At 34.9% G+C, this 13,376-nt stretch overlaps 1 protein-coding gene across 3 annotated transcripts; it reads right to left on the minus strand.

The window, feature by feature from the left end:
* Positions 1-2,922: 2,922 nt before the first annotated feature.
* LOC133667872 (rDNA transcriptional regulator pol5-like) lies at positions 2,923-10,663 on the minus strand. 3 transcript variants are annotated; one of them, XR_009833579.1, is made up of 10 exons: positions 10,533-10,663; positions 9,427-10,084; positions 8,570-8,695; positions 8,290-8,487; positions 7,870-8,097; positions 6,649-7,773; positions 5,929-6,216; positions 5,025-5,478; positions 3,687-4,632; positions 2,923-3,144 (listed from the first exon to the last, which is right to left on the minus strand). XR_009833579.1 is itself a non-coding variant. In XM_062087560.1 (9 exons), the coding sequence occupies exons 2-9, from the start codon at positions 10,051-10,053 to the stop codon at positions 3,773-3,775; spliced, it is 3,906 nt and encodes a 1,301-aa protein (XP_061943544.1). In that variant the 5' UTR covers positions 10,054-10,084; positions 10,533-10,663; the 3' UTR covers positions 3,272-3,772. The 3 variants fall into 3 exon arrangements, 1 of the variants encoding a protein (XP_061943544.1); XR_009833578.1 differs by having other exon boundaries at positions 2,923-3,160; XM_062087560.1 differs by lacking the exon at positions 2,923-3,144 and having other exon boundaries at positions 3,272-4,632.
* Positions 10,664-13,376: the final 2,713 nt, after the last annotated feature.

Here is a 13,376-nt window from a genome sequence, read left to right on the forward strand (position 1 = left end):
TGCTCTCTCTCGCGTGATTTATATCATTGATCAACTGATGAACAACCAATAAGACACTCCCAATTCCCAAGTTTTAAACATTTTGCACAAACACGAAAGGAGGACTGGACTAGGGATACCCAGAAAATCAGCGGTGCTTTCTTTCCCTGCCAGAAAAGCTAGGAAGCGAAGCAATATCCCATCTCTGCAATGGATATTTCGCTAAACGGACAGGTGTGCCAAATAAATAGATCCAACAGGTGCAACTAATTAGCATGTGAAATTTGGTAGAAAAGTGTCCTTATTCTTTCTACTTAAGATTTGTGTTTTTTTTTTAACTTCACCCCTTCATTTATTTTTTTCTTTCATGTTTTGTGCTTCTTTGCTTTTGTTAGTTTTTTAATTTAAGATTCTTTTATTAGTTCAAAGCGTCTAATGTATTATTATTTTAATATTTAAAAGAATTTTTTTTATCAATTATTCAGATTAATTATAAATTTATAAAATTAATCATTCATATCGAATTAGTTTTAATATAATTTAATTGGAAACTCATTCCAATAAACAGCTACAGCTTGTCAGAATTTAATAATATTATAAAAAATAGTAATAATAATCCCCTGTACACTTTTAATGTTGTTTTTTATGTGTAAAAAGATTGATCAAGCCCGCGGCTGATCTGATGGCGGGGCAACGGACTCGTGCTTTACTTAATTATTATGCTACCTAATGGGAAAAAAGTGTGATCAGGCCATGTGCTTTTCTCATCTGGAAAAATATTTGTCCATAGCCACCGTTCGAACGAGACGAGGTGCGAATGTTAATTTGCTGTGCCCATTAGACGGCCAATACTCGAGCGAGCTCTCCATGCCGTATTTAAGGAGTTGCTGGCCTTCCAAGGCTTTTGTTAGACAGAGATTGGATTCTTAGCTCGCCTCCTCTTTTTAATGTCCTTGTTCTTTCTAATGGCTAACATGGGGGGCCTAGTCATATTTGGAATTAATTGTAAATAGAGTAACGTGGAGATTCTTCTATCGTCACTGTCTCCTCGTCAACTGAAATCCTAGGTCTCTGCCTAGGAACAACTTCATTGACGTCAGGAGAAACATGAGCTTTAAGAGTTTGACCTAAGAGGAGGACTAAAATGGTAGATAGATGGATTTGAATCGATAGAATTGATTATGCATGAAAGAAACGCCATTGTAAATAGGCAAGATTAGCAATCAACTTGCTACAGTCCATTTCGGTCATCGAGTTGAAATTTCAAATCTTTCATGCCACTAATTTGTAAGACATTCGCCAAATCCTGTGGAATTAAGGTTCTCACACGCTCTAAACTGAGGGGAGAGACAAGAGAAGGAATGTAATAATTGGGCTCTCCAAATTGAAGTTAGCGATGCCACTACTAGCAATTCATGTAGTGGCAGTGGTTCATTGTGTTCAGAAAATTATTCACTGAGAAGAAGAAGAAAGCGGTAATGTTTTTTAATAAATGAAGTTTCCTGCTAGTCACTTGCAGGTGGACTTTTTACCACGGAAGTTTCGTATGAACACAAGGGCGTTGCTTTGAAGATTGTACGTCAGCCACCATTGAGATATTTCTTAGCAAAACCTAGTTTGAAAATGACCTTACTAACACAATAATAATTCAAAAATGCTGTTTTCAATCGTGTCATGCTTCAATTTTGCAAGAAGCATTCCAGCTTGGTAATTGGTAAATTAAACTTGATTGGTGCCGCGAAACATCTCAAGTTGTACCCAAAAAACAAATTCAACGCCCACAAAAAATTGTTTAAGAGACGGTTGTGTTTCCAAGACAGAAAAAGAAATTTGAAAGTTGGATTCAACTTATTAATTTGAAAGTATAATAAAAAAATAATTGGCTTGAGCAAAGTTGGGTTAATATCAAAATCAATAACTTAATTCATGAGATTGAGATAATCTTAGGATAGAATCAATAAAAATCAATGGTAAAAAAGAATCTGAAAAAAAAAAATAATAAATCAACCCGATTCAATCCTTCAAATCTGTAACCCGAAAGGTTAATAAAATCCCGATTAATAAAATGTTGAAGGATAATATTAAGAGTTCTAATAAACAAGGATTATATAGTAATCAAAAGAATAAATATCAAATCTAATATAAAATAAAATGGACTAAAATATTAAAGGATGCAATTAAAAGAATAATTCAATTGAAAAAATAATATAAAATATTGAGAGATGCAATTGAAAAGATAATTTAATTAAAAGCATGATTATTAAAAACAATCACAATAAAAAAAATGAGAAAACAATTCCGAAAGGTAAAAAAACTAAAGGAGGATTAAATTGAAAAAAATTCTAATTATATGAATATTTTAAAATAAAATAAATAGCAATAAAAAACAATGAAAAAATCTAAAAGAAAAATAAATCAAAAAACTACTTTAAAAATATGCAAAAGAAGACTCTAGAGTTGAAAAGAAGGCAAGAAGGGGGAAAAAAACAGCCACCAATACAAAACCTAATATATTTTTACCACATACGCTATCCATAACGCAGCCATGAATGCTAGAGTTTGGCTGCTAGACTGATGAATTTTTATATCAACAAAATTGAATTGAAAAAACAGTAAAGTAGCTGAAAATGTTTAATTTGTAAAGCTCTAAGGACTAAATTAAATTTTTTATGTGAACTTTAAAATCATCATCTGCTTGTGATGTCTTTTCTACTTTAATCTCCTAGCTTTCAATCTTATCCTTATTCAACAAACTTGATCTAATTGTCATTCAATTTATCTAAAAAATGATGTAATCATGAAAACAAATCACAAAAAAAATTTAACCAAAATGAAAAAGAAAAGAGAAGAACATGTGCACAGTGAAAAGACATGCCTTTGAGATTTTTAGTAATTTTACGTGAGACCCTGACTACCCAGTTGCTCCCTCTCCCATTAACTGAGTTGAAGCAAACACGCTCTGTTACGATGAGCACAACTACATTAGCTAATTTTCATGAATCCTCAGTCGAGTAATAAATAAACCAGTGCAAAACTAGTACAAATTTGAGGGCTCACTGCCGATCCAACTACTCCACCGGAAAAGCCTTGGAGGTGACTTTGATAACTTTAGTGGAAGTCAATTCATGTACTAACAGTAACTGAGTTCATGATCTTCTTGTCTTCCTGTGCATACCATATTCTAGAAACTCCATGTTATTTGACAACTTCATAAACATTTCAAAAAAAAAAAAAAAAACTTGATATCCAAAAGTCATGAGAGCATAAAATCATCAGCAAAATTGAAACATCATACATCAAAACTTTGGTAATTTTCCATAGCAAGCAAAGAGAGTAAATAAATAAACTTGAATGGTGATTAGATAGCACGTGTGTTTGGCAAAAATGGCAAAGGATTTTCACCTCTCTCAATAGAAAAGCAGATCATTTGGCGAACAAGTAGGTTCAAGGTTTTTTTTTTTTTTTCCCTACTATGATTGAGCTTTTTCCTATATGAAAACAAATGAATAATTCGTCTTTATATAAAGAAAACCTGAAGACATAGCATCTAACGCCAGCTTTAAAAAGCCGTACCAATATGTAACTTGATGGTATAAAATATAAGAGCTTGCTAGGTTATAGAGCTAAACACCAAGCAACCATCATAAAGCAAATTTTGCAAGCGAAGTTCCTTCTCCCCATTTCAAGGGGAAAATCCAGAATAGTACCTGGGCACGTTCGAACAGAACAGGAGCTGAAATAAGTTTTCCCCAGGCACAAAATGCTATCGAGGGCTCAGCACTATCAGTTACAGTTAACTCTCGACCTCCTTGAAATTGAGATACAGCTCTCCAAGTTGAGATTCACAAGCAGCTTCGGCTTCTGGGCCCAGATATTTAAGAAAACATTTGGTCAGGTCATATGTTGACACATACCGGAAGACTTTACCACAAAACTTGCGTACTTCAGCCCGCCTTGACTGCTTTTCTGGAATTTTTGTTACCAACTCCTTTATCAGATGACTGAGTTTTTGCAGATGATTTTTCAAGATTTTCTTTGATGCATCGCGGTTACTTTCATCATTACCAGAAGGAACCATTGACTTCAATATTTCCATTAATAGATCAAGTGCTCCAACTCGACGAAACTCTGACTTTGCACTGCCACATATCTCCAAAAGGAACTCCAAGAGATGATGGCCAATCCATGGCCTTCTTCGAAATATTTCCTTTAAAAATTCAGATTTTATTTGAGATGTTTTACTCTCAAAATACCGTGCCAGTTCACCCTTGAAAATATCAAAAACCCCTTTTAGTTCAGACTCTGAAAAATTTCTGGCATCAATAATTTTCAGAATCCAAAAGGTGGAATCCTGAGCAAGGGAAACAATCATTTTGTGTCGTTTCCACATGGCTGACTGTTTTTTCTTGGATAAGATACCAGCAGATTTCTTTCTCTTCAATGGCTTTGATGCTAACTTTAAGTTCCTTTCTAACAAAGATTCAAGATTAGGTAGTAGCACAGCATCACCCTTTGGGAAGTCCTTCGCTTTGAATATTTTCTTTTGCAAAATTCCCCATATTCGCTGTCCGAGCTGCTCGCCGATTTCTGCAGTCTGAGGATTAACAAATGCCTGAGCCAAGTTCGAGAAAACCATCAGAACCCCAGGCTCAGCTGTAGAATGAAGACAGCAAGAAAGCACAAATTAGAAATAAGTTTTTTAACAAAAGGCCTTCCAAGCAAAAAAAAAAAAATAGAATTTTTAAAATTGCAACATAATGTAGAAATAAATATTCCTTGCAACTGAGACTGGAGATTCTGTCAACACAGCCACAACAAGCAGCTTGCCAAAGCCCAGCTCCTGACAGGAAATATTATTTAGCAGTTGTGACAAGTCACAACACAACTACTTTCATATATATCTAAATCATAACTTTCTTATTGATCTGAAGCCACTGCTAAATTCAGCAGGAAGAGAATTACAAGGAATTAATCAATTACGCTAAAACAAACAAGAGTCTAATTTGCATATCCCAGCTAACTAAACACAAGAAACAATTACTTGCCTGGATTTTCATGCAGGTAAACCTCCAGCAATGAAAGAACACGAAGTTTAAACAAAACAAGCTGAGATTGTGCAGTTTCACCCCCAGCCTGATTCTTTCTATCTTTGAAAATCTGTGCAAGATAAGCGTCCATCCGGAACATTGCATCATCATCCATTCCTCCATCAGAATCATCAGAATCATCAGGCAGCTCTTTGCCAGCTTCTTCAACTTCAACCACTACCTCACAATCATCAGTCTGTTCTTCATCTTCACCTGTTTCACCTGTCTCAGCTTCATCCACTTCTTCTTCTTCTTCTATTTCTTCTTCTTCTTCTTCTTCAATACCAAGAAAATCTTCATCATCTTCACTGCCTTCTTCCCGATGTCTAGCTGGCTTCAAATCTTTCTTAATGACACGCAACATCCGAAGAAGTCCATCATTTGTCACATCATTACAGAAGTGCTTAAAAACCTACAAACATAAATTATTGCCACAGTTAATATCATGTTGATAATGGGAATCCATGGGTAGGAAGAGCCATTTTCAGTAATCCTTCACTCTAAGCGCATTGACCTTTTCCCTAAATAAGTTATGAAACAAATACTAAGCACATCATGCACAAGAATTGTAAAAAGCACCTCATACTTGACTAAAAGTTCAGCTATTCAATCTGGACACAGCCAACTGAACAATTCCACTGGCAAATTGAAATGCCAAAATGTCAAAAACAATCGCAAAGAAGCAATGTATTAACATTTAGAAAATCACTTTTAATTACTCGAACTCATCCTATCATGAAGTAATACACAACTTTAATTATAAATGCGCATTGTAAAGCCAAATTAAAGTCGAGACATATAGATATGCAACATACATGTGCAAATACAAATACAAAACTAAACCTTCCATCACTACACACACCTGCTCAATAGCAGAGCGCAGGGGAGCTGATGACTGTGGCAACAATGAAAGGAATGTGTCCACAAGGACATCCATTAACTTAGGATCTGCATCATTATCCAACTCCTCTTCTCCCGAGGAGTCAAGAAGATCAGAAGCAGCAAAAGCTTTCTTACAACATATAATAAGTTCAGATGCAGCTTCTGAGAATTCTCCAGGTCGAAGGAGTACTTGAAGCAGCAACTGGATCAGCAAGTACCTCATTGCATGCAATTTATTTGCTTCAGCACCAACCACAAAATTTTTTTCCTGCATCATTAAAACATTTTAAAAGCTGGGCACAAGATAAAAGGGCAGATAAAGGTGACAGCTGAGATGTTTGAGAACATATGTACATATGATTTGCTAGCATTTGAGACCAAAGAGCAAATATATTAGTTCTCAAGCAACCATAATAATGCAAGGGAAAACAGTAATTGGTAGACTTACTAGGAAAAGTCCTACACGAGGGAAACCCCATACTGAAAAAAATTTGCAAGCTACAGGTGAAAACATTCTGAATCACATCAAAAGGTAAGCCCTTCATTCATTCAATTTTTAAAGTTTACTCAACACATACATCATAATCTGTAATTTGAGGATTCAGTATGCATCCCAAGTCTGAAATCAGAACCAATTTCATGTCCATATTCAAATGTAAGAATAATTCGTGTTGGTGAAAGCAAGAAAGACACAGTTTACCTCTCTAGACAGCCTAGTTTCCATTTCTTGCAATTTTTCAAATGCCTTTTCATCTTCATCACTCAAAGATCGGAAAAGAGAAACCGAAGGAATGTTTCCGAGTGTACTGAGAAAACGCATGAAGTAAGATCCAAGATCACTGTGCTCCAGGCCACTTGCCAAAGAATGTAATCCCTCTATCTTTTGAGCATTTGCCAGCAGTGATTGGATCTGCTCGATGCACATTCTGCAAATTGCACTTGAAGTGGCTGCCTTTGGCCATTTAAATTTCTCCTTCAATTCAAAAGATGTAACTTCAGAGCCAAGAGATGCAGAGAACAGACCCTGAACAGCTAGAAACTTCAAAATTTCCCTCTGTACCCGAAACTTTGCTTCAGGCTCCAGCTTCAAATGTTTCAAAATACTCGGGAGGGATTCCACCACCCAACTCTTCAAGAAATCAGAGTTTGCCATTGCACCATTTGAATCCTTATCCTCGACAGAACCCATCTCTGAATTGTCATCAGTTGTCTGACTCTGATCTGAGGGTTCCTCTGAAGAACAACCTTCATCCACAAACATGTTCATTAAATTCTGAATAAACAGCATGCAACCAGATTCTGTTTTAAACTCTGTCACCAAAGCTCTAACTGTTTTTGTTCTGGTGATGCCATCAAATCTTGCATTGCTGTGCCTTTGTAAAGCCACTATAACAGCAACCCTTCTGACATCATCATTTCCTACCCAATCAGATAATTCCTTAAGAAAATGCTGCGCGACTTTATACAGCCAAGAGTCCTTTGTTGAAAGTATATCCATCAAGCATTGCACAATTTTTTGAGAAAGAACATATGGAATGAATGATGCGGGGAGCCTTGGGAGGAGAAGAAGCAGAATATGAAATGCCAAGTGCTTGCGATCATGAGAAGAGAGAAGAAGGGACCCTTCAATAACAACTTCACGGAAACACTGAACAATCTTGACAACTTCTTCTTCAGAAGAGCTAGACTTGCGACTTTTTTTATGCTTTTTTAGAGAATTAGAAGCTGATACCACATCTTCAGCTTGCATAACGACATCAGGTAAAAGAATATTTACCAGAACAGGCCACACACCGTGAATTCTAGGCTGACAGAATGTTGATTCCTGCCATATTCCACAAACAATAATATCATGAGTAAATATAAAACCTTTTACAAAACTGACAACTCACGCTTCATACACAAATAATTAAAGAGTCACCTTCAGGCAGTTAATAATAGAGGACAAATGATCAGATGCAAAAAGCCTACTAGGGCTGAACGGATGTGGCAAAATCTTTCCAAACATTTCACTATCAACAGAAACTTTCTCCTGAATTCTCAAAGCTAAAAGCAAAGCATCAGGATTTCCAGCATCGGCATCACCTTCAAACCACTCACACAGTCTTGGAGCTTCAAGTACGTGATTCAACACAGCCTCAGTTGGCAACTGCAATCACAAGACATAACAGTGGAGGGATCAAGAGACAAAGTAGGAATTGCAAGACATACATAATGAATAGGAAATCTGAAGCAAAAGAACCCCCCCTCCCAAAAAAGATATGATAAGCCCCATGGAAAAATAAAAAAGGATGCAAATGTCCAATAAAATCAAGTTTCTTCATTTGTCAGAGTAAGATACCTTTTCGACCAATTCTAAAATAATTGCAACAGCAGGCTCTTGCAAATATCGTTTTTTTGATGCAAGGGAGATAAGTACATTGGTGAATTCCTTAATGAAGAGGGTGTTATGATCAGAAATCCACTCTTCCACCAGTCTTCCTGATCGGGCAAGAGCACCATAAGCAAATAGCCGACCTAAAAGGCAATCCCTTATGTCCTGCGGTGCCATAAAGAATCAACTTCAGGAATTTCATATAGAGAAGATAGCAACAGAATACAAAATGGCAATCCTCGCTCACCTGACCCTTCATTGATGAAGAAACTTCTAACATGTCAACTATTAGTTTCATCACTGAGTCCACTTTGATGCTAGGAATTGTACCAATTAACACCGCCAAGCCCAATGCAAACCCTTGCCTTGCGCACTGCAAAAGGGAAACCAGATTATGTGAAATACACAAGTTAGCAAACAACCTCTTGTTATAGATAGCCCAAGTTTAGAGCCACGCAATAGATACTATGGTCTATGGAAGAAATTATATAATGCTAAAAAGGTTGGGCATTTGACCATTTTCAGTTTCCAGTTAATGTTGTATGGTTTAACATTTTATCTAGCTTTAGTAAGATCTAAATGCCCTGATAAAGAATGTTTGCATAACAACCAGTAGGATATAACACCCCAAGAAACAAGAATCAGATAATGTGTATAATGTTATATAAAATTCGGAGTCAAAATACAAAGCAAGTATTAACAATAAGATGAACAAGCACTGAGAAATACGCCATTGTAACAGATACACCGAGAATGCATGTTTTACATAATCATCCATCAAATTCAAAACCCAGCAGGCATTAGACATGATTGCACAGTTATTACACAGCAGCAAGGTGATGATCAAACTAAACTAATGTACCATTTTCATTAAAAAGACAGTTCCTAAGGTTAATTCAACTCCAAGAAACACTTCTCCTTAACAGGATTGAACTTCGAAAACAAGTAAAAAGTTCACTGTTAGATATTATGAATCAAATGTCCATTCCCTCATAGCATATATAAAGAATCACAATCTTGGTTCAAAAGTTGTGAGTTTGTACGTGATACATAGCTTTCACAAAGAAGAAAGAAGAGAACAGTCTGCAATTTAACCAATCATACCTCCCTTGATGAAGAAGCACCACGAATAAGCCTACGCACAGCATATCTCACAGAAGGAGCACAGTCATTCAACCCATCATCCTTCTTCGCTTCCAGTTTCAACCCATCTTCTACCACCACCTTATTCTCTGCATTTTCAAACGCCTTCTGAACCTTTTGCAACTCCATGACCAATCTCTCCACTGCAGCTTCTCTCACAGACACATCAGCCGATATCAGTTCTGTAAAGACGCCAATGTGAAACTCCGGCAACACCCCACTTGAGGAAGCTCCCATCTGCTCTTTATTTTCGGTAACCTTTGAATCAACATCCATTTTTTTAGTCTTCCCATCCTTATCGTCTAAAGTAGCATGCTGGCGCTCTTTATCCAATGCTTTCCTCTTCTTTCGTCTTTCCATGGGTTTCAGCGAACTAGAATTATTATTATGAAGGCCTGCTTTAGAAGCATCTCCGTCCAGGGTTTCATTATCTTTATTCTTATCTTTCTTCATTTTCTTTCTACTTAGATTTGAACTTGCAATATCATTATTCATATCCTCCAAGTTTGCATTCTCAGTTTTTGTATTTGTATTATCTGAATCCTCAACTTCCTCTGCTGAATTGGAGCTTCTTTTCTTGCTTCCCATTTATGCCAGAAAATATGTTCTCGAGCTAAAACTGTATATACCATACACCAATGCAAAGAATAAGTAAAACCCAGAAAAGTCCATCTTCAAAATACACAAAATGCAGTGAGGCTGAAGCTCAAGCATCAATAACAACCACAGGGTTGCATTTAAAACTATAAAAAAAAAAATAAGAGGAAACAACAGCAACTAAACTGAGCTTATTTCTGAAAATAAAAACAAAAGGAATTTGAAAAACAATAAAAATACCAAATACAAAATAAGAAAAGGAGCATAAAGTCAAATATAAAATTAGAAAACAAGCATAAATCCCTGTCCTTTGGTGAGCGAAACGTGTAGGGACGATTCGGTATAAACTGGAGGTTAACAAAGCTTCAATATTTTTTTTTTAAAAAAAAGGTTAAAGAAATGAATAGAAAGGAGGAGAAAGAAAACCTAATAAAGGTACATTGAGAGAGGTTATGCATTCTAAGTGTTACCTGTAGAAGACAGAGAGTCTTCTTCTTCTTCTTCTAAGCAGGGTAGGGAATAGGCGGCAATCAAAAACCCTAGCTGGTTAACGACGCTGTCTATTATTATTATTATTAGCGTTTAAAAAAGAGGAAGAAGGGAGTAACCGTTTTTTTTTTTTTTTTGAACCGTTATTTTCATGGGCTCTTGTTATTGAACAGTAGATAAAAAGCCCACTTTATAAGTTTTTAAGGCCTACTCTAGCGGCTCGTGAGTTTTTGAGGCTTGTTTACATGGCCCATGCTATTTTCTTTTTCTTTTTCTTTTTTCATTTTTTAACACTACCCTGGTGTAGACTATAGACAGCTTGCATCTACTCGTACGGTAGGGTTAGTTTTGGAGCCCCCATTGATGGCGGGAAGGAGGTCAGAAGGCGACCTAAAAAAGAACAGAGAAAAGGAAAATAAAAAGGCATGCAATGCCTCCTGCTCTCCCCTGTAAAGTTTAGATGATTGCCGCACGGTCATCGGAGTGGATAAATATACAACCAATAGTTACTGTTCAAGTAGTTATTTTTTAAAGTATTTTTTTATTTGAAAAAATTATTTTTGATATTAATATATTAAATAAATCTGAAAATATAAAAAGAAATAATTTCAAGTAAGAGAAAAAAAACAAATTTAAATATAAAAACAAAAAGGCTGGTAGTCTTTTATCTAAAACCTAAGAAGGATAATTCAATTTCAGTTCTGCAATTCTTCATCAGAGACCACCTTATTTGGAGCTGAGCTGAGCGCGGATTGAAGACCCTCATTTTATCTGCAATGATTTAACATCTTATTATATTATTTTTCGCGTTCGTTTCAATGAAAATTTTGTTTTCCATTGAAAGCAAAGCGAAGGGAAGAGACAGATTGAGAGCAAAGCGAAGGGAAAAAAGCCATCACCTCAACCTCATTGTTCCAGGCTCATGAGCCACCGCTGGATTATTTAAAAAGGTAAAAAAAAAATCTCGAGGAAGACGGAGATGTGATGGTGAATACGATACTATGGCATACTCTTTAGTCCCCTCATGTTTGTTCATTATTATTATTAATTGTTATTAATTATTAACAAAAACTAAAAGGTGATGGGCGAAATTATTGTTGATCCACGTTCATTACACCCGTGAATTACTTTTTTTTTTTTTTGTTGATTTTATATTTTTATATTAGGATAGTTAAAGAACTTTTTTTTTTAATTTGTTTCCTTTTATTTAATTTTTTTTATAGAGTTAATGTCGTTTTTGAGTTTATCAAGAAAACTTAAGTTGCACTAACTTGTAAATTTAGTGTGATATTTTTTTATTATTTTAATTAAAATTGATTTTTTTATCGTATATTTTTTTTATATAGTTAAAAAAATAATTTTAGAAAAAAACTAAGTTATCAAATTTTAAAAAATTCATGGACTTATTCACAAGTTTGGTTGATTGACCTGATTCACAGGTTTAACAAGTTTTTTTAATTATTTTTTTATTTCATCCTTGAATATTGGGTTAATTAAGAATTCAGTTTTATAATTGGTTTTATTTTGTTTTTTATAAGGTTATTGCGGTCTAAAAAAAATGTTGGTATTAGATTGGTGTTCGATTTTATAATCGTCTATTTTTATTATTATATAATTAAATAAAAAATGGTTTTGAAAAAACAAACTATAATATTAGTGGATTTCATAACCAGGTTTATATGTTGTCGTGCTAGCCCGGGTTACTAGATTCATGAGTTTAATGTTTATCAACCGGTCGGATATTTTTTTTGTTTTTGGTCCTTTAATTTTCTTTAATTGATTTTTTTATCTCATCCTTCATAATTTATATAAGGTTATGACTTTCTCTAATAAAAATTTATTTTAGAGTTAATGCTTAATTTTGCAAGAATATATTTTTATCATATAATTAAGTTAAAAAAATTATTAAATAAAAAAATATTAAATCCAATAGAGTCCATGATTTGGGTTACTGAGAAATCACAGTCAATTTAATATGTCGTTTTCACAATATATTTTTTTAAAAATTATCATCTTGTAGTTTTTTTAAAAAACTAAATCATAATACAAGTTGTCTTTGAAATATATGAAATTAATCAATTTAAATTAATTCTTTTATGATTTAACTGGAAATTCAAGTTAGTCAAAAAGTTGAGTAAAAAATTTTTAAGATTAGCCTATTTGAACAGATTTAATAACACTGTCATAAACTTTTTTTTACATTTAAAACAAATAGTCCGACCGTAGCGGAGCTCCAACCAATAGATTGATAAAAATTAAAATCTAAAAGGGGTAGTGATTTCACTGAACATTTATTTTTCATTCATTCTCTCGTAAATCACTTTGGATTAGAATAATTATTTAAAAAAAAACTTTTAATTTTATCCTCAATCTTTGTTTTGCACAATTAAACCATTTTAGACCTGGATTAATAGCCAATCAACCATGGAAACGATTCAAGGTGCTCATTGCGGTCTCATTCCCCCAGTCATTTTCACATATCGTGCAATCCTTTAGCAACCTCCCTGAGAAAACTGCCTGCCACCGTGCCGAAAGGAAACCTCTGGAGCGTCAATTCATACGGTTCATCTAGTCCAGTCAAGGCTGCTAAGCTGAAGGTACAAACTATTTCTTCACATGGACGCACAACGGAGGAGCATCCACCAACTATTATCATCACAAGCAGATAGTTACTTTTTTACATTCCATTATCATTACAAGCAACTTGAACAGCGGGGAGCAGGTTCAGGTAGCTATCCGCCTAGAGCAGAGCAAGTGAGCTACAGCGGCAATGAAAGGGCCTCCGCCACGGTATTGATAGGCAGTTGTCAAATGGACAAACAATC

The sequence above is a fragment of the Populus nigra genome, chromosome 1 (genome assembly GCF_951802175.1).
Source record: "Populus nigra chromosome 1, ddPopNigr1.1, whole genome shotgun sequence".
Taxonomy (NCBI): Eukaryota; Viridiplantae; Streptophyta; class Magnoliopsida; order Malpighiales; family Salicaceae; genus Populus; species Populus nigra.

Excerpts from the sequence above, each read along its gene's own strand:
- LOC133667872 (XM_062087560.1), bottom strand. The coding sequence starts at position 10,053 with ATGGGAAGCAAGAAAAGAAGCTCCAATTCAGCAGAGGAAGTTGAGGAT. Across the intron at positions 8,098-8,289 it reads TTTTAGAATTGGTCGAAAAG|TTGCCAACTGAGGCTGTGTT; the intron begins GTATCTTACTCT and ends TTGTGATTGCAG. Across the intron at positions 7,774-7,869 it reads CTATTATTAACTGCCTGAAG|GAATCAACATTCTGTCAGCC; the intron begins GTGACTCTTTAA and ends GGAATATGGCAG.